The following is a 20,711-nucleotide window of genomic DNA, read 5'->3' as shown; positions in this document are numbered from 1 at the left end:
ATGGTCAATAACATAACTACGAAAGTTAATAATGTCGAAGAAGCCTGCCGTAATGAATTTAGCAGAATTAATGTTGTTATCGAAAATCTCCAAAACGAAACAAATCAACATTACGCAGTAGTTCAAAGATCCGATTTTGACCAACAAAGTGTGTCCAATGAATCTGAAGCTAATTCGACCAATGAATCTGAAACTAATTCGCGAGACTCTTCAACTAATTCGTCTCCAAGCTCTTCTTCTGGAAGTTCCAATTTATCTGGAATTTTTGATATTACTGGAGACATTAAAATTCGCTTTAAATAACACTTTGATCGACTTATGAAGGTGAGGAATTATACTTTTGATGAGATGTGCTTCTCGGTAGTAGTTGATATTCGTAGTCTTGGAGGAAATATTAAGATTTCAACAGTGAAAAATTTTTATAATGGTGTTAGTGGTAATAAAGTTAGCACAATTAATCAGATACAACGCATGGGTAGCTAGTTTTAATAATAATGTGGAGTAGTGGGGAAGGAACTGCCATTATATGGGTTGGGGCTCGGCAGGCATTTATGCTTTATTCCTCCCTTGAAACATCCTGCTACTCTATTATTTTTTACTTTCATTTTTACTTATCCGGCCGGCCATTTCTCATATATTATTTTATGAAAAAAATATAATAAAGATTTCACTTCGAATTTTTTAAATGTGTGTGTTTTATTTGAATACAGTACTAATAAATTTTGTGTTCGCTTATCAGTTATCATTTGCCCATATAATAAAAAATTAAGCGTTAAACTTAATGTGAGAGAGCAAAGATGCTGGGACTAGCACTAAATGGCTTAGGATCCACACGTGCAACGAATATTAATAGTGCTGGTTACACTGCATAAGGGGAGTGACATTTTATGCTGGTGACAAATAGAGATCAGACCACAAAAAATTTTCTAAGTCGCTGAGATAAATATAAACAACGCGCCGCCACCATCACGTGACCATGTGACAAAATCATCACCTGTACTACGCGAGGTGGTGTGGTAAGATTTACCACTTTTGCGTAACACATACGGTCGTATTTCCTAAAGTGGATAATGACAGGGATAAGATTACGCCATTCCATCAGATCAAATCTCTTTCTTTTTCTCACAAGAATTATTACCTGAGTTAACTAAGAGAAACCATGCTGACAATCGCACCTATCTTTGAAAAATCCGAACACGAAGGTATCTCTTCTCGGACATTTGTTTTTAGATTTCTGTCTTGGTTACAAAATTTTTTTCTTTCTTGTTAGAAGTCCAAGTATTCGATCCCGCATACTTCACTTCTGACCACAGCTGGTCTTTGTTAAGCTTCCTTTTTTACCGCCAACAACAGAGTGATTTCCAGTTTGACAAGAAAGAAGAACACGCCCGATATATTCGCAACCTCTCGAACATATTGAAAAGGAAACAAGTAAACGAAACTATAGCAAACCTGGCTGGAAGTGCGCTTGCTACATTTCAGGTTAAGTAATTTCTTCTTTTGGTTTGATAATGGATGGGTCTGAAGGAATAGTCCTTTGATGGGATTACGATCTGCATTCAACCACCCGCACTTTCTGACTACGGTCGGAATGTGATGATCTACGGCTCGTGGTGGTTCCGTCTTGTCTGTGATTTTTGTTTCTGGTTGTTAGTGGACAGGTCTGAGGGACGATAGTTCTTTGGATGGGATTACGATCTGCGTTCAACCACCCACACTTCCTGATTACGATCGGGATGTGATGATCTACGGCTCGTGGTGGTTCTGTCCTGACTCTAGTCTTATGCCACTTCCCAAAGAGTACTGTTTTCTTTTAGCTGTTACTAATGCCATCATACTACTTAATAGAATGAAAAGAAATCACAGTTAGTTAAAGATTTTTGGGAAGGTGCTATTTCATCGCAAAAACGGAAAGTTGCAACGATACACGAACGAACTGCTTTGATGGTATGGAATGAAGCATTTGATGCTGTTATGTCAAAGCATACGGCTTATAGAAACACTAAACATATTCACTACCTTTCTGATGTTACAGGAAGAACATACCACGGGGGTTGCAAATTCAGTTTTCCAACAGGATCAAGTTGTAAGAGAGAAGTATATGAGACGTCTAAATAATACAGACTTTCTGGAAGGCGAAAATCACTCTGCTGTGAGTATCTTTAACAAGATTCATAGCTCGAGATTAAAGATTTCTAATTTTGTTCTGTCCATTAAAGTTAGCATCAGAAGATCCAAAAAAAGAAAATTCCAAAAAACGACCAGCCGAAGAAGCTCCATCGATCATCACACCTGCCCCCAACCTTCGCGGTCGTTCTCCCCCTCCATCCTATAAAAGTGTAGATAATTCTTTTGACGCCGAAGCATCAACTCCCTCTCCAGTAATGTTTCTTCGTTTTGTTTTTCATATGATGTGATAAGTTCGTTTCTAATCTGCATTGCTCTTTAAAGTCAAACGGCCATGACGTGTCGGATACAGGGATTCATGAAGACGAAGTTGAAAATCCTTTCATCACAAATTATGAAGAGGGATCAAGGAACAATAATAAGGTTATTATTAATCAGTATTGTCAATTATTAAGTAAAGAATCTTTATTCATAAAACGTCCTTAATATAATCCTTTTATTAATTAATTCGATTTCTAATTATAGTTTAAGACAATTCTATCATGGCAACATGCCATAAACCGTATTTATATAAATGATGCTTCTACAAATGACGTAAATATCGAGAAGTATCATGAATTTATAGTCACTTTTCCCGATATAGTAATAATCTTTTCTTGCCTATAGTGGGTGGCAGATGGTCACAACATTTCTCTTGATTTCCGTGAATTTCAATTGACATCGATAAACCTATTAGAAACCAATCAAACTTTTTCGTACGCAAAAGATATAGATCGGATACTGTAAGTGTTTGTTACGCAAACAAATCAGTTTCAATATCTAATTTTTGTATATGTCTGCAGGTGTCTGTCGTCTATAATGTATTGTAATGAAGTCAAACCAGAATTCGTAACATGTTCCGAAAAAGTATGGAATAAAATTCGGCCAAGACCCTTAGTTCCAAAGATGTTGCCATCTGTTGTGCAGTTAATAATAATTGAATATAATATGGTAAGTTTTTCATCAATTCTAACAAATGATCGGCAAAATTATTAATTTGTTATAATTTGTGATTAGTTTTTAAACGACAAACAGTTATTGGACATAAAATGGCATGAAAATTGGGTCAAATGGAGTACATTATCAACAGATGAGGATAAATCCATCTTCGATTGTGCGCAAGAAGTCACGAAAAATTTGTAAGTTCTAATTATTGAGAACATCTTTGTACGTTGTTGATATTTACTGTATGTATGTTGCTTTTCAGTTTTACATATCTGTCTTCAGTGAGTTTCGATGAGGATAAAAAACTGGACGAGGATACCTTCGTGCACCGATAATGTCATAGAATTCTCGAAGAAATTTTTAGCAAAGATGATTTTTCATTGATCTGGTAAGTTCCATGTAAAATTATTACAATACACTATACAGTATATCAACCTATGCTCATATTTTTTGTCATCGGAACAAAGGGCAAATGGAGAGTCCGAAAGTTCGAAAGAAAGACGAATACTAAATGGGAATAATCACGGGAGGAAGCCCGATTTTCGTGTACTCTCGAAGATAGATGACGTAAATATGGAATTTTTATTCGGCGAGATCAAACCTCCGAGTAATTCAACTTCCATAAACAAAGGTATTGTAAAGTTGGCGGAATTCACAAAAGGGTCGTTAGACCTTATTATTAATAGTTATGGTTATGTTGACGGTCTGGAAACATATGGAGTATTGATTCATGGTAAGTTATCGATCACTATTGTAACTTTATGATGTTTTAATGCCGAGCTAATTAGATTTAAATCCAATAGGAAACGAAATCAAGATATTTAGCATGGATTTAACTTTTGACGGTTTATACCGTTATAATCAATTATCAAAAATCTTGTTGCCAACGGAAAACGCGAATTTCCTAAACATACTTACTGTAATTTCTACATTTTATTCTTTATTGGTAAGGGTCTTACTTTATAGTTCAAACAAGTTGCTTTGCAGTTTAATCACTAATTATTTTTATTATGTAGGAAAGGATAAGATCCACCATTGTAACTATGAATTCATCTAAACCATTGTCATCCTCTGGTCACTTGTATTGTCGAAAGTCGAATTCGTCACCTAAAAAAATTCGTGTACCGATAGTTAGAGTTTAATCACACAAATTCAAATGTTGACTTGAAATTAACAGTATTGTGCTTTTATGTTAATGTAATTACTTATAATATTGATGTATGTGCGCTGTACGTATAATAATAAAAATATTAGCAATATTCACGGTATTATAATATTGTCAGACAAATGCATTGTATTATTTTGGTGATTTTTTGCCATTTATCTTTGCAACCTTGTAGTGAACACTGAAACATGTCGGAAAAGTAAGATTTATGTGGAAATTTCCGTGTTTGTTATATGAATGTCAAGTGCGTACTAACCCATATATTTTTGCACATTTTGATCAATGAAATGATAATCAAGAAAGATCGGATCTGATTGGCCGATCATCTCGTGATTTATGGAAACTCGCCAGCTCCTGGAACACTCCTAGAACTATCGAGGAACTGGCAGTGGAGCTAGGTGATACATGTGATACGATATACCCTATGAAAAAAATTCCGGAAAAAACTCCGATGAATGATCAATTTTCTAGTTTTTATTCCGAAGAAACACAGGAACGTGATCATTTTTATGAAAAATTTTTTATAGGGATACAGTACATTATGCCAAACTGATTTAGCCGAAAGCGCTGTGCATATGCATGTAAATATAAAATCCGAAGGGATATGACCCTATATAAATCCCTATAATCGAATAAAAATGAATTTGAGTTTAGTAGTGTGTAGTCTCTCAAATCGGCTACAAATCGATAAAGTTGCTTATAAAAATGAATCTGATATTTATTAGAGTATAATATCTCTAAATCAGTCAAAATCGGCTATAAACTATAAATCAATAAAATCGTTATATTCTGTTATAATCTACTAAAACGCTAATATGGATTTAGATAGTAAAGCCTATTCCAAGTTAATTCATGCACACAATAGTGTTGGAGGCTCTGAAGAATATATAAGAATTATTGTTGCAATATTGCCTTTAGCAGAAAGACATGATCATGAAACACCAGAAATGTGGTGCTCTCGTATTTGTGATCCATTTAGGAAAATACTAGAAGAGAACCCAAGAATCCTTTCTAAGAATGGATATATTACAATGTATGGAAAGCTATATGTAGATGATAGGATTCATAATCGTCCAACCAATTATATATATTGCAGTGTATGTAACTCCTTAGTTTTCACACCTGCAAATAGTCTTTTTGAGGATCGCTATGGAGATAACCACTTGAAGAGATGTATTTCTGGAAATACTATTTCAAATGAACATGCAAGAAGAAATGAAATTCTCAAATCTATTGATACAAGGGAATTTCAGATCTGGCAATATAAACAATACATATTACAAGAAGAGGCTAAAATTAATCGTCTTCAGCTAGAGCTTTTATCCCAATCTACTCCACATTCAGAAAAGGATAAATTGGCATCGGTATCATATGATATTGATGGAAATTTTACGGCTAGCTATAAAAATTATGCACAATCTAAAGCAAAAGATACTATGCCAAATGCTCCAAATTTCGAGCCAGCTTATATTTCACCTACTAGACAAGAAACAATTTTACCAACTTCTTATCAATCATCAAGTCCTAGCCAAAGGCGCTCAGAGCAAGGGATTACAAGTAAAATATTTATCTCATCTTGGTATGTTAAACAAAATAACTTATTACCATCTATAGACCATCTTAATCAACCCGCATTAAGATTGAAAGATGGTACAAAAATCACATTCATTTAATAACTGAGAAATATATTAATTATAGACTATTGAAGATTAATATCATTTAGCTAAAGGCGCAATGTATAACTTATACTTTATTTTTTATGCTAAATAATCTGCATATATGATCGCCTAGTAAAATTGGTTGAAGGCGCTATACATTTCATGTATCACTTGCCAAATTTTCCAGATTAGTCTTTAACCCAGATCTTGGTTAAGATCATGCACTTTCTAAGGATTGATATAAATTGACCCAAGGGGTTCTCCCATTCTCTTTTATAATTACGAAAAAAAGAATGTCATTTTGCAAATCTTACCCAAGGCAGAAAAGAACATGTGAAGAACATAAAGCTGAGCTAAAAGAAAATTTGATTTGGCATTACTTTAAGAATTATATAATTTATTTTCATTTCTGATATCTCTGGTTAAATAATAAACTTTTTAAATTAAAACTTTTTTTTCAAATACCTATATGTTTAAATTTTTATAAGATTTTAAAATATGATATTTGTTTTTTATAACTTTTAAATTTTTTATTTATTAATTTTAAAATGAAATTTTATTATTTTAGTTAAATGAAATTATTTTTTATACTTAGTAAGCAGGGTTGGGAAATGTACTGTACTGAGTTTTTTTAGTACAAGTACATTTTTTTTATATAAATTACAGAGGTATTTTTAATCATATATACCCTGGTTTTAAGTGGTCCAGTGTAGGGATTGGAACCATCCAAAAAAACCTTAACCGGTTAAAAACCGGTTAACCAAGGGTCTTAACCGGGTAATAACCGGTTAATATTAAAAATATTTTAAAAACTTTTTTTACTGCAAATTGTACCAATTTTTGATTTTACTTGCATATTTAGTTATAGGAAGACTATATATCACTAAAATTATTATAAATAAATAGAAAAAAATTCGGCATTAAAACTTCAAGTTTAGGAACACGTGGCCGCAATTTACATATCTCTGGGCCGCATTATATAAATCTGACTAGGATTATGATAAATATAGTTTTAACCGGTTAACCGATTTTCAAAATCCTTTAACCGGTTAACCGTCTTAACCGGTTAATTAACCGGTTAACATTAACCGGTTCCAATCCCTAGTCCAGTGATTAGATTTCAATAAAATTAAGCTCATTAGATTCATCTCAATGAGAGGAATTTAATAGTATTTATTTTATCATAAATGAATCAATATTGACAGAATTAGCATTTGAAGTAACTTTATTAAATATATGGTATTTAAAATTTTAAGTACAATGTACTAACTGTACTGTACTGTACTGAAATTTTACCTCATACACCATATTTTCCCAACCCTGCTTAGTAAGTGAAGTTACTTAGGCAGCATGTATACATAATGTAATTATTTATATAATTGTAATTAATTATTAGGATTACAAATTATGTATTTATACAAACATATAGAATTATCAGGCTATATATATTTTTTAACTATTTAATATATTTGAAATAGTACATTTTTAAAGAATTAAAGATAATTTGATTTGAAATTGCATTTCATAAATGCTTTATCTATCTACCAATATTACTAATTTTTGCTTTTTTTATATTACCATCTACAGTCAACTCTCTTTATAGTCGCACGATAGGGATGGGCGTTAATTAACCGTTAATTACAAGTTACTTTATAATTAGTTTAAAATGGTTAATTAACCGTTACTTTAAATCAACCAATAAAAATGCAGAATTTAAGTCATGTGATTTTAATTATAATTTGATAATTATTGGTAAAAAATGGTATAGTCTGTGATAGTGATAATAGTACTATACTTGAATTTGAATCAAATGTAATAAGTTTAGATGATGAAGAATAAATAAAATATATAAGATTTATTATAATCATTTTAATAAATAAATAAATTTCATTGTTTTATTTTATTATTTATAAAAAATTAATATATTAGTTAACTATAAGTTAATTAACCGTTAATTAACCGTTAATTAACCAGTTAATTAACCAAATTTATAATTAACCGTTACTTTCCCATCCCTAGTCACACATTTGGGACAGTCCATATTTGGTGATTATAAAGAGATGTGACTATATAAAAAATTTCTTATATTTGTATAACATAATTCCGGCCAAAAATTAACATAATTTTAGCCAGAATTATACTTAAAACTTTATTGTATCGTAACTTCGCCAATATTAATCGTAGAGAGATGATCTTACCGCCATTCGATTCGTCTTGATGAGACGGTTCTAATGGTATAAAATACGTCGAAATCCAATCACTAGATTAATTTCCGAAATTAAAAAAATATTAATGGTTTTTGTGTAATAACTCTGTCAATATTGATCCTAGAAAGACGATCTTACTACCATTCGATTCGTCTTGATGAGACGAATCTAATGGTATAAGATACATCGAAATCCAATCACTAGATCAATTTCCGAAATTAAAAAATATTAAATGGTTTTTAAGTAATAACTCCGTCGATATTGATCACAGAGAGATGAGCTTACCACCATTCGATTCGTCTCGATGAGGCGATTCCAACGAGCTATAAATCGTCTTTTTACAATCACTAGGTACTGAGAAATCTAGCAAAATGTTAAATGGCGCAGTAAACGTAAATCAAGAAATATTATAATGCCGATGTTTAACATTTTGTTGAATAACTCGTCAGCCAGTGATCTGAAAAGGATAAAACTACCACCATTCGATTCGTCTCAGTGAGACGATTCTAACAAGCTATGATACAACTTTGTACGATTATTAGATGCCAAGTTATTTAATATATTTTTTATATAACTGTGATTATAAACGGTTCTTTTTAATATAAGATTTTTGAGGATAGGTGTGATAGTGACTATAGATAGATTGTGACTATATAGGATAGATTTTAATAATAAAGTGTTTTGAACATTCAACTGGTGTGACTATATAGTAGAATGTGACTATAACGGGAGTGACTATAGAGGGAGTTGACTGTACTATTAAATCAGTATATTTATTTATACTATTTTTTTTACATATTATCTTTAAAGAGCTTATTTATTGATACATCAAGTAACTGGCAGTATATATAGGGGTGAATTAGGTTCAAGAGAATCCCACCTACTATTAAGATATATTACCAGTAAAAATTTCACTTTTATATGAAACCTTACCTTAGGATTTGCTTAAATTCTATTGGTTAATTAACTAAAAAGAAAAATAATCATAATAATATAATATAAAATTTTCTTTTATAGTAGAATCTTTATAAAGTTTTATATGTAAATCTTATTTTAGACCATAAGGTGACTTATTTTAATAGTAAGCAGAGTTCTGAATTAAGTCATGCTAAAATAAGTATCTTTAATATATCATATATATAATATTAATATTTACATTAGCTAGAGTTAAATTTAATATGATGTAGAATCTCTATAATAGAAACTTAAAAAAATTTTAAATAAAATTTAATTCTATGATTGAATTTTAATTTTATAAAAAAAATTAAACTTTATTTATTAAAAGAAATTAATTTATAAAATAAAAAAGTCTCAAGTTTTCAGATTATATAAGCATTATGTGATATATATATTAACTAATTAGAAATTAGGATTTTATAAGTTATATGATATAAAATTTATATAATATATTTATTCATTGTATTTTATTATAAACTAATGAATCAAATATATAATAATAAGATTTGTATTTTATTATATGCATTTTTTAACCAAATTAAAGTAAAATTACTTAGTTTTTAAATTCTTTCATTTATAAATTCATCTGAACTGTCTTCTAAATATTCACTTGATAGTATATAATTATCATTTATAATATTAAATTGATTTATATTTAAACAATCTTATTTATTAAATCTTTTTTTGCAGTTTTAGAACTTTTTTTTTCTTAGTATATTAAAAAAAAAAATTCTGTACATTAAATGTGGCTAAAAAAATCTGTAATACAAAAATTTAGGTTAATTTTAATTTTACTAAATTTAATCAATATATTTAAATTACAGATTTTTAAACAGCTAAAACTTAGCCAAAATTTAATTTAAAAAAAAAAATAACTGATAATTTTTAAAGTTAATGGTCATATCTATAAAAATTATCAGTTAAATTTTTTATTTTAATATAAAAAAATTTTTTTTTAGAAATTTAATCAATTAATTGTTACTATATATAAGTAGTTGAGTATAGAGATTTTGCACTATATTATCATATGTAAATATATAACTTCTAAACTCTGGTAGAATATACATACTTATAGAATATATATTAAAAAATTTCTGCTAAAATATTATGGTACATTATACTAATTTGATATTACATCATGTTTTAAACAAAAATTTAGTATAATATATTTTACTATTACATTACTTTAATGCTGAATTATCTGAAAAAATTACACCCATATGTATAGACTGGTATATACTAGTTAATCTTACTAAAATAATAGCTAAATAAAAGTTATAGTTTTAAATTTAATTTCACATTTTTTTTTAAATAATCACAAAATAAATCATATATCATTATAGTAGAATTTTTTAATTTTTTGACAAATTTTCAAATATATGAAGTTTAAATAAAAAATCAACATAATTTTTCATTAAATTTGATATCATTTATCCATTTTTCTAAAATTAATAAACAATACTTTTTGGACTATAAAAAGATTATTTTTATTTAAAAATACAAATTAAAAGATATTTGATATTATCTATAAATACATATTTTTATTGAGTTTAAAATTCAACGCATGCTGTATCTCCTTTTTGAAAATTTTTAAATAGTAAATTTGTTGATTATTTATGATCATGTTATGATCAGCAAATTTACTATTTAATAATTTCCAAAAAGGAGTGGTGCATTGTAACACACCTGCGTAAAATTATTATTTCCATTTTTATTAACTTGTTAAATTTTAAATTAATATAATTAAAAAATAAATCAAAAGAAAAAGTATATTACTAACACTGGTAAAAAAATGGTCTATCCTACACATATCCTACACATATCTTACATATATCAGGTACTCAAAATGTAGAAAATCATACACAAATAATACACATATCATACACATATCGGGTATTTATATATAGTATACCTATCATGACTGATATACTGATATATATATATTAACGATACAGACATGTAGTATTATCATGTATACATTTTAGCATTTATACACTGTATGCATATATAGTGATAAATCATTTTTTTACCATGTAATTAAATATATTAAAAATTACTGTAAAATAATTTTTCTATTATATCATTTTTGTTAATTGTTAATAATTATATTATCTATTATATTAAATTAAACTAGTATTTTATTCATATTAAAAATACTGTTTAAATTAAAATTTAATTTTATAATAAATTACTTAAATTTTTCTAATTTTACTTCTATATTTTTAAATAATTTTTATAATATTTTAGTTTTTTTTCTTAATAATAAATCAAATTTTTTTATAAAAAAATTAATTCAAATAAAAATTTCTTGAAATTTTATCTTTTACTATTGGATATATAATATTTAATTGCCAATATACATACAATAAATAGAAAAATTATCACAAATTTGAAATTTACATTTTTTCCATAAATAAGTTAATTAATTTAACTAAATTACTTGAAATTTTTATTAAAAGGTCTTTAATATTTAATTTTTTTTATCCAAATATTTAATGTAATTTTTATAAATAGATTTGCTAATTTTAATCAAAATTAAAATTACTGTAGATGTTATTTCACTGATGTTACTAGTGATTTCAGCAGTAATATAATTAAATAATATATGATTTAAGAAAATCACTAAAATTACTTAATGTTAGTCAGATATTTGTAATATTAGCTAGTGTTTTTATAATTTACTAATAGCCACACTGCACTTTGATTATTAAAGATATGATTTAAACAACTAAAAAAAATAACTAAAAAAGCAAAAAAATACAAATATAAAGAAATCAAAATTTTTATTAAAAGCAATATATTTAGTTGATACTCTTTTATTTATTTAATACAGAATAAGTTTTATTATAATGTCCATACTCTATACATGCTGCCCAAATTATTTTGGGATGCCATAATTATAATTTGGGATGCTATAATTCATTCAGTTTATATATAATTTACTATGTAAAGTGCCAAAATAATTTGGGATGCCATAATTGAATTTGGGATTTTACTTATAATTATGGTAGTCCAAAATAATTTGGGTGGCATGTATACCATACTCTTTACAATTTCTACATTGTCTTGATTTATAATTATTCAATATTTCTGAATTACTTTTACTGGTCAAAAACTAATTTATCAGTAGCAGATATGTATCAGATATATATCTAAGGTTGCTTGCCAAAACCTAGGGGTTTAGGCAAGATGGCGTTTTGCCGAAAAGCAAAATTCTGCTGAAACTATATTAAAGTTATATTAAAAAACTGGCGAAACTTTGGAGAAAGGCGAAACTGCCGAAACTTATTATAAATGCCGAAACTGCCAAAACTCTGCCGAAACTATAATAAATCTATAGTAAAATTTTGACGAAACTAATCGTAGGATTTTGAAGAGGTTTAGACAAGCAACCTTATATATATCCAAATATATGTAGTAAAAATGCAGAAAATTGGATATCTAATATATATAAGATATGTGTAAATATATATATTATATATATATCAGTATTTAATATATATATAATATGTAAATGATATGTAAATGATATGTATATTTACACATATCTTATACATATCAGGTATCTGATGTTAATATTTTATATAATTCATTATATGCATTAATTTTTAATGCAGTATCAAGTATCAACTATTTTTTTACATAAACTCATCTCTTTTATATAGTCTAATTTTGATATACTAATATTTGATATATTAATATATTGTTAAAAATTTGATATACTAATAAAATTTGATTTTTTCACTATATATGAGGATATATAAATATCAGTATAATTTTGATATAATAATATTTTCTAAAAATTATATATATTTCAATATATTATTATATAAAAGTTTAATTGTATATTGTTATTTTGATTTGCAAAATTCTAAAGTAGCTTAGAAAAGTTTTTTCATCACAAAATTGCTTAATGATATTTAACTTTTCAATTGATTGTAATTTTAGGTTATTAATTGTTATTTTATTTGAATTAATTGTAGTTTAACATATTGTAATAAAATCTGAAATATAGTTAGATTCATTAAATTAATCTTCATTATACTAATGATTGTTGATTATTTTTACTGAAAATTGAACTTTATTTGTGTATTTTATAACTGAAAAAATGCTAATATAAAATTCTAAAATTAATAATCATGAGACAAATGCATAAGAATATGTAATCATTAGAGGTGCAGCCTTATCCCTCCCTACTGGTTATAATTGCAGTTACGCGTCATATGACATGCGTCGGATAACGCACGTTACAACCTGCTTATCGGCTGACATAACGGCGGTACCGCCAACGCCGTAATTAATGACATCGACGCAAAGGCGCATACGACGCATTGTATTTGACGTAACTTGATAATAAATTGTATCTTATCTCTGCGAAAAATATAGAGGTGCAGTTTTACTGTACGTGACGTAACGCAAGTTAAGTCGCGTCGTAGGAAACGTATAATGCATGTAAGCTCGAGTAAATTTGACGTAATGACGTATGCCATAACTTAAGACGCATACCATATTGCCGTAACTTAAAATATAATAAATTGCCAAATTTGACATATGATTTATGAGTTTATTCAATAAATTTGAATTTAATACAACAAATTAATAACTAACAAATTAGTTTTCTAAAATTTGGTTAACTAAATCAATAGGACTAAAATCCATATTTCTATCTATATTGATTTCTATCTATATTGATTTCTTCATTAGATTATTATCCACATTTTCTGCATTTTCAAAGATTGGTTGTGTAAAATCAATAATGTCCTCCAATATTAAAGTAGTACGTTCTTGTGTACCTTCTCTTTCCTGATTTTCCTCTAATAGTAGATAATTAGTATCATTATCATTATCATCTAAAGCAATAATTTCACCAACTGCAGAGGTATTGGCAACTTCTCTTAATTCTGTTTCATCCAAATGTTTTCCATAATATGATAATTCATTTTTAATGCTTGCTAAGTAATAAGAACGAATTTTAGAAATACCTTCGAGCTTTTGAACATCAAGCCTTGTGCGTCTATCTCCAATAATCCATTTAAGTACAGAAAAATTTCGTTCACATCCTGCTTGTGAAACAGCAATACAAAATAAACGAAGTGCAAGATCTCATAAATAATATGGCTTTACTTCTTATAGAGCTCCACCATAATTCGGGTGTATCCATATTTTTATCATAAGATAAATCATAAGGTTTAAGTTTTTGATCATATTTTCGGAATTGAGTAAGAAGTTCTCTACATTCTTGTTCAGAATATCCTAAATTTTGCCAGAGAGTTGTGGCAGTTATTGCTGCATTTCTAAATCCTTCATCATTAAGTCCTAGACCTAAAAAATCAAAATAATTTTTAGCAATAATGATTTTAATAATTAACTGAAAAATAGTAAATACCTCGATAATAAGGGTGAAGAAAATAACATAATAAGTAAGCAGGATGCTGAAATTCAAGATAACGATGATTAAAAATCTGAATTGCTGAAGCTTTAAAGGGATTTGATGAAGGGAGACGAAATATAGCAATTGCTAATTTGATCATTTGCACGAAACAATCAGCTAAAGAAGCTGATTTTGCTTCAAGGATATTAATGCATTCCTTGATGGGAGCCCAAATTGAACGAATATGATGACAATTTGTAAAAAATTCTTCATCTTGAATTAAGAGATAAACGTTTGAATTTGTAACAATACCATTATGTTCTAATAAAATCTATAGTATTTAATTGTTAGAATTATTATATAAAATAAAGAATATTAATAAACAATCAAAAAAATTATCTCACCCAGTCAAAAACAGGACGCGCACATAAAATTGAATCTGCTGTCATATACAATGAAACCCATCTAGTCTTACACCATATTTGTAATCTCTCAATATTAATCTTCATATCTTTTAAACCTTAAGCTAAAATTGCAGAACCTTGATGTGAATTATTAAAAAACCCTGTAATCATCCCACAATTTGAGATAAATTTCTTTATATCATTAAGTTTTACTAAATCAGCTGCTATCAAGTTAATAGTACGAGCTGCATATCGTATATCCCAAATACGACCATATTTTTCTTCTATTATTCTTCTAGCAACTCGACAATTGGAAGCATTGTCAGTGACAACAGCTGTAAATTTGTCTAAACCAATTTTCTCTACAATATCTGATATTTCGAAGTGAAGAAATTCTCCGTATGTGATTCCATAGAATAATTGCGTAAAGCAACTAAATATTCTTTTCTATCGGAAGTTGTTATGACATAATTGTAAAGTGATTCATTTCGTTTGGATGTCCAACCATCCAATGCTAATTATAAAATAAATGATGAGAATTAATAAATTAAAATAACTAATTAATAATTAACATAATTTAAAAATTAAAATTTCTTACTTAAAGTTAAACTATCTGCTATCTCCAATTCAGATGTAACCTTTTTATTAACACGCGAAATTTCTTCATTTAAAAGTCTACCAGACAAAGTAGTTCGAGATGGAGGGATATATGCTGGATTTAAATTTTTGAATAAATCCAAAACGAAAGGGATTCCCGAACAACTTCAAAAGGAATCCCTGCCATCACCCATGCCTTTAATAAAGAACAATCAATACGGTTATTTATTTCAGGAGGAAGTGGTCATCTGAACTAAAATGGTTTACAATTTTGGTTTGTTTGTGCTGAGGCTTTGGAATTTGGGTTTGATCTTGTGAAAAATGCATCTTTCAGGTGTAATTCACCGTATTTTCAGCAAGTTTATCACGCCAATATTTGCTAATATCTTCGGGACATGCCAAACATTCATTTGCCAAGTGAGCTTTTAAAGCTACTGGCCTTCATGACATTCTTTTTGCAATGATAACACGTAGCTTTTATAATGACCTGGATTTAATTCTTATCCGAGATAAAATATTGCCATACTTCATCAAATTTTGGGCCTCCTTTATTAGCTTTCTTTCGTGAAAGAGGAGTTTTGGATAAAGTGTCATTACTGCGTTTTTGTAAATCAGTTCTAGCTGTTTCTGTCATAATGAGTTGTAGGTCGTGACACGTAAAACAAAAAGAAAGAAGTAAATTTCACGTTTATCGAATTTATTATGATTTATTATAAAAATAGGATCAGCATAACGCATTGTACTCCACAAGCATGCATTTAAAAAATTTTTTAATAAAAAAGTATTTTTCTAGAGGTAACAATTATCCCTCCCCTTATGGGTTATAACATTGCGTACGTAGTATTATATGACATGCGTCTGGATAACGCATGTTACAACTCGTGACGTTTGACATAATGCTAGCTAATGCCGTAATTAATGACATTTGACGCAAAGTGTGACGTATGACGCATTGTATTTGACGTAACTTGATAATAAATTGTATCTTATCTCTGCGAAAAATACTTTTTTATTAAAAAATTTTTTTAAATGCATGCTTGTGGAGTACAATGCGTTATGCTGATTCTATTTTTATAATAAATCATAATAAATTCGATAAACGTGAAATTTACTTCTTTCTTTTGTTTTACGTGTCACGACCTACAACTCATTATGACAGAAACAGCTAGAACTGATTTACAAAAACGCAGTAATGACACTTTATCCAAAACTCCTCTTTCACGAAAGAAAGCTAATAAAGGAGGCCCAAAATTTGATGAAGTATGGCAATATTTTACTCAAGGAGAAGAATTAAATCCAGGTCATTATAAAGCTACGTGTTATCATTGCAAAAAGGAGTGGTCAAGGGGAAGGCCAGTAGCTTTAAAAGCTCACTTGGCAAATGAATGTTTGGCATGTCCTGAAGATATTAGCAAATATTGGCGTGATAAACTTGCTGAAAATACGGTGAATTACACCTGAAAGATGCATTTTTCACAAGATCAAACCCAAATTCCAAAGCCTCAGTACAAACAAACCAAAATTGTAAACCATTTTAGTTCAGATGAGCCACTTCCTCCTGAAATAAATAACCGTATTGATTGTTCTTTATTAAAGGCGATATGATGGCAGGATTCCTTTTGAAGTTGTTGAGAATCCCTTTCCCTTTGTTTTGGATTTATTCAAAAATTTAAATCCAGCATATATCCCTCCATCTCGAACTACTTTGTCTGGTAGACTTTTAAATGAAGAAATTTCGCGTGTTAATAAAAAGGTTACATCTGAATTGGAGATAGCAGATAGTTTAACTTTAAGTAAGAAATTTTAATTTTTAAATTATGTTAATTATTAATTAGTTATTTTAATTTATTAATTCTCATCATTTATTTTATAATTAGCATTGGATGGTTGGACATCCAAACGAAATGAATCACTTTACAATTATGTCATAACAACTTCCGATAGAAAAGAATATTTAGTTGCTTTACGCAATTATTCTATGGAATCACATACAGGAGAATTTCTTGCTTCAGAAATATCAGATATTGTAGAGAAAATTGGTTTAGACAAATTTACAGCTGTTGTCACCGACAATGCTTCCAATTGTCGAGTTGCTAGAAGAATAATAGAAGAAAAATATGGTCATATTTGGGATATACGATATGCAGCTCATGCTATTAACTTGATAGCAGCTGATTTAGTAAAACTTAATGATATAAAGAAATTTATCTCAAATTGTGGGATGATTACAGGGTTTTTTAATAATTCACATCAAGGTTCTGCAATTTTAGCTTAAGGTTTAAAAGATATGAAGATTAATATTGAGAGATTACAAATATGGTGTAAGACTAGATGGGGTTCATTGTATATGACAGCAGATTCAATTTTATGTGCGCGTCCTGTTTTTGACTGGGTGAGATAATTTTTTTGATTGTTTATTAATATTCTTTATTTTATATAATAATTCTAACAATTAAATACTATAGATTTTATTAGAACATAATGGTATTGTTACAAATTCAAACGTTTATCTCTTAATTCAAGATGAAGAATTTTTTACAAATTGTCATCATATTCGTTCAATTTGGGCTCCCATCAAGGAATGCATTAATATCCTTGCAGCAAAATCAGCTTCTTTAGCTGATTGTTTCGTGCAAATGATCAAATTAGCAATTGCTATATTTCGTCTCCCTTCATCAAATCCCTTTAAAGCTTCAGCAATTCAGATTTTTAATCATCGTTATCTTGAATTTCAGCATCCTGCTTACTTATTATGTTATTTTCTTCACCCTTATTATCGAGGTATTTACTATTTTTCAGTTAATTATTAAAATCATTATTGCTAAAAATTATTTTGATTTTTTAGGTCTAGGACTTAATGATGAAGGATTTAGAAATGCAGCAATAACTGCCACAACTCTCTGGCAAAATTTAGGATATTCTGAACAAGAATGTAAGAGAACTTCTACTCAATTCCGAAAATATGATCAAAAACTTAAACCTTATGATTTATCTTATGATAAAAATATGGATACACCCGAATTATGGTGGAGTTCTATAAGAAGTAAACCATATTATTTACGAGATCTTGCACTTCGTTTATTTTGTATTGCTGTTTCACAAGCAGGATGTGAACGAAATTTTTCTGTACTTAAATGGATTATTGGAGATAGACGCACAAGGCTTGATGTTCAAAAGCTCGAAGGTATTTCTAAAATTCGTTCTTATTACTTAGCAAGCATTAAAAATGAATTATCATATTATGGAAAACATTTGGATGAAACAGAATTAAGAGAAGTTGCCAATACCTCTGCAGTTGCGAAATTATTGCTTTAGATGATAATGATAATGATACTAATTATCTACTATTAGAGGAAAATCAGGAAAGAGAAGGTACACAAGAACGTACTACTTTAATATTGGAGGACATTATTGATTTTACACAACCAATCTTTGAAAATGCAGAAAATGTGGATAATAATACTAATGAAGAAATCAATATAGATAGAAATCAATATAGATAGAAATATGGATTTTAGTCCTATTGATTTAGTTAACCAAATTTTAGAAAACTAATTTGTTAGTTATTAATTTGTTGTATTAAATTCAAATTTATTGAATAAACTCATAAATCATATGTCAAATTTGGCAATTTATTATATTTTAAGTTGCAATATGGTATGCGTCTTAAGTTATGGCGTACGTCGTTACGTCAAATTTACTTCTTGAGTTATATGCGTTATACGTACATGACGTGAAACTTACTAAGGTTACGTCGCGTCATTAAGGTGCACCTCTAGTAATCATTAAAGAATTAAATGATATATAAAAAAGCTCATTATTTATTTACTAGCCATATTTCAACAATTTGCAATAGATCAACTTCATTTAATAAATTTTTATAAATGTATATAATTATCTTCAAAAATTTTTCATTATATTCAATGGTAATACAGTCAACTCTCTTTATAGTCACACATTTGGGACAGTCCATATTTGGTGATTATAAAGAGATGTGACTATATAAAAAATTTCTTATATTTGTATATCATAATTCCGGCCAAAAATTAACATAATTTTAGCCAGAATTATACTTAAAACTTTATTATATCGTAACTTCGCCAGTATTAATTGTAGAGAGATGATCTTACCGCCATTCGATTCGTCTTGATGAGACGGTTCTAATGGTATAAAATGCGTCGAAATCCAATCACTAGATTAATTTCTGAATTAAAAAATATTAATGGTTTTTGTGTAATAACTCTGCCAATATTGATCCTAGAAAGACGATCTTACTACCATTCGATTCGTCTCGATGAGGCGATTCCAACGAGCTATAAATCGTCTTTTTACAATCACTAGGTACCGAGAAATCTAGCAAAATGTTAAATGGCGCAGTAAACGTAAATCAAGAAATATTATAATGCTGATGTTTAACATTTTGTTGAATAACTCGTCAGCCAGTGATCGGAAAAGGATAAAACTACCACCATTCAATTCGTCTCAGTGAGACGATTCTAACAAGCTATGATACATCTTTGTACGATTATTAGATGCCAAGTTATTTAATATATTCTTTATATAACTGTGATTATAAACGGTTCTTTTTAATATAAGATTTTTGAGGATAGGTGTGATAGTGACTATAGATAGATTGTGACTATATAGGATAGATTTTAATAATAAAGTGTTTTGAACATTCAACTGGTGTGACTATATAGTAGAATGTGACTATAACAGGAGTGACTATAGAGGGAGTTGACTGTATTGTCTATCTAAATTAAAATTTCTTATTAGACGCTTACAAAATTTAAGAATAAATTTTAAAGAACAAATAATTAATCTTTCAACTATGCCTTGATAAAAATAAATTTTATAAAAAAAACTTTCAGATAATTATTGTCATATTTGACTTTATATGTGAAGTAATAAGTTTTAAGTTGATCGTCCTCTCTTTCTTTCTCTCTCACTCTCTCAATAGACTTAAAAATTATTACATATACATTTGAAATTTCAATAATAGGTTTATACTATTTTTATAACTTATAATGGAATTTTTGTACTTTTAATTCAACTTTATTTATTAAAAAATTAAAAGTTGATATTAGTGTTCTGCACGAATCGATTCGTGACATGGTGTGACTCTGATTGCTCCTGAATAATAAAACCGTATTTTGCGAATAAATTTTGATCTAGTAGTCCGATTTCATCAATCTTTTTTTATTTTGATCAGAATAACGAGACCTATCAATTAAAAAAAAG

General features: G+C 28.4%; 3 protein-coding genes across 3 annotated transcripts; all 3 read left to right on the top strand.

Moving 5' to 3' along the window:
• Positions 1 to 303, top strand: OCT59_013854 (uncharacterized protein; the record flags this gene model as incomplete). Its single annotated transcript, XM_066141782.1, has 1 exon — positions 1 to 303. One exon carries the CDS (start codon positions 1 to 3, stop codon positions 301 to 303), a length of 303 nt encoding a protein of 100 aa, XP_066001881.1.
• An 856-nt stretch (positions 304 to 1,159) lies between these two features.
• OCT59_013853 (uncharacterized protein) lies at positions 1,160 to 4,253 on the top strand (the record flags this gene model as incomplete). The annotated part of the gene is made up of 16 exons (XM_025321947.2): positions 1,160 to 1,202; positions 1,274 to 1,482; positions 1,849 to 1,947; positions 2,036 to 2,152; positions 2,220 to 2,381; positions 2,452 to 2,550; positions 2,653 to 2,721; positions 2,794 to 2,909; positions 2,970 to 3,117; positions 3,184 to 3,305; positions 3,374 to 3,385; positions 3,476 to 3,499; positions 3,579 to 3,590; positions 3,798 to 3,844; positions 3,915 to 4,057; positions 4,128 to 4,253. The coding sequence occupies 16 exons, from the start codon at positions 1,160 to 1,162 to the stop codon at positions 4,251 to 4,253; spliced, it is 1,548 nt and encodes a 515-aa protein (XP_025167537.2).
• An 838-nt stretch (positions 4,254 to 5,091) lies between these two features.
• On the top strand, positions 5,092 to 5,949 carry OCT59_013852 (uncharacterized protein; the record flags this gene model as incomplete). The annotated part of the gene is made up of 1 exon (XM_025311867.2): positions 5,092 to 5,949. The coding sequence occupies one exon, from the start codon at positions 5,092 to 5,094 to the stop codon at positions 5,947 to 5,949; it is 858 nt and encodes a 285-aa protein (XP_025167538.2).
• Positions 5,950 to 20,711: the final 14,762 nt, after the last annotated feature.

This window comes from Rhizophagus irregularis, chromosome 21 (genome assembly GCF_026210795.1).
Source record: "Rhizophagus irregularis chromosome 21, complete sequence".
Classification (NCBI taxonomy): domain Eukaryota; kingdom Fungi; phylum Glomeromycota; class Glomeromycetes; order Glomerales; family Glomeraceae; genus Rhizophagus; species Rhizophagus irregularis.
This window is presented reverse-complemented; position numbering and strand designations above follow the sequence as displayed.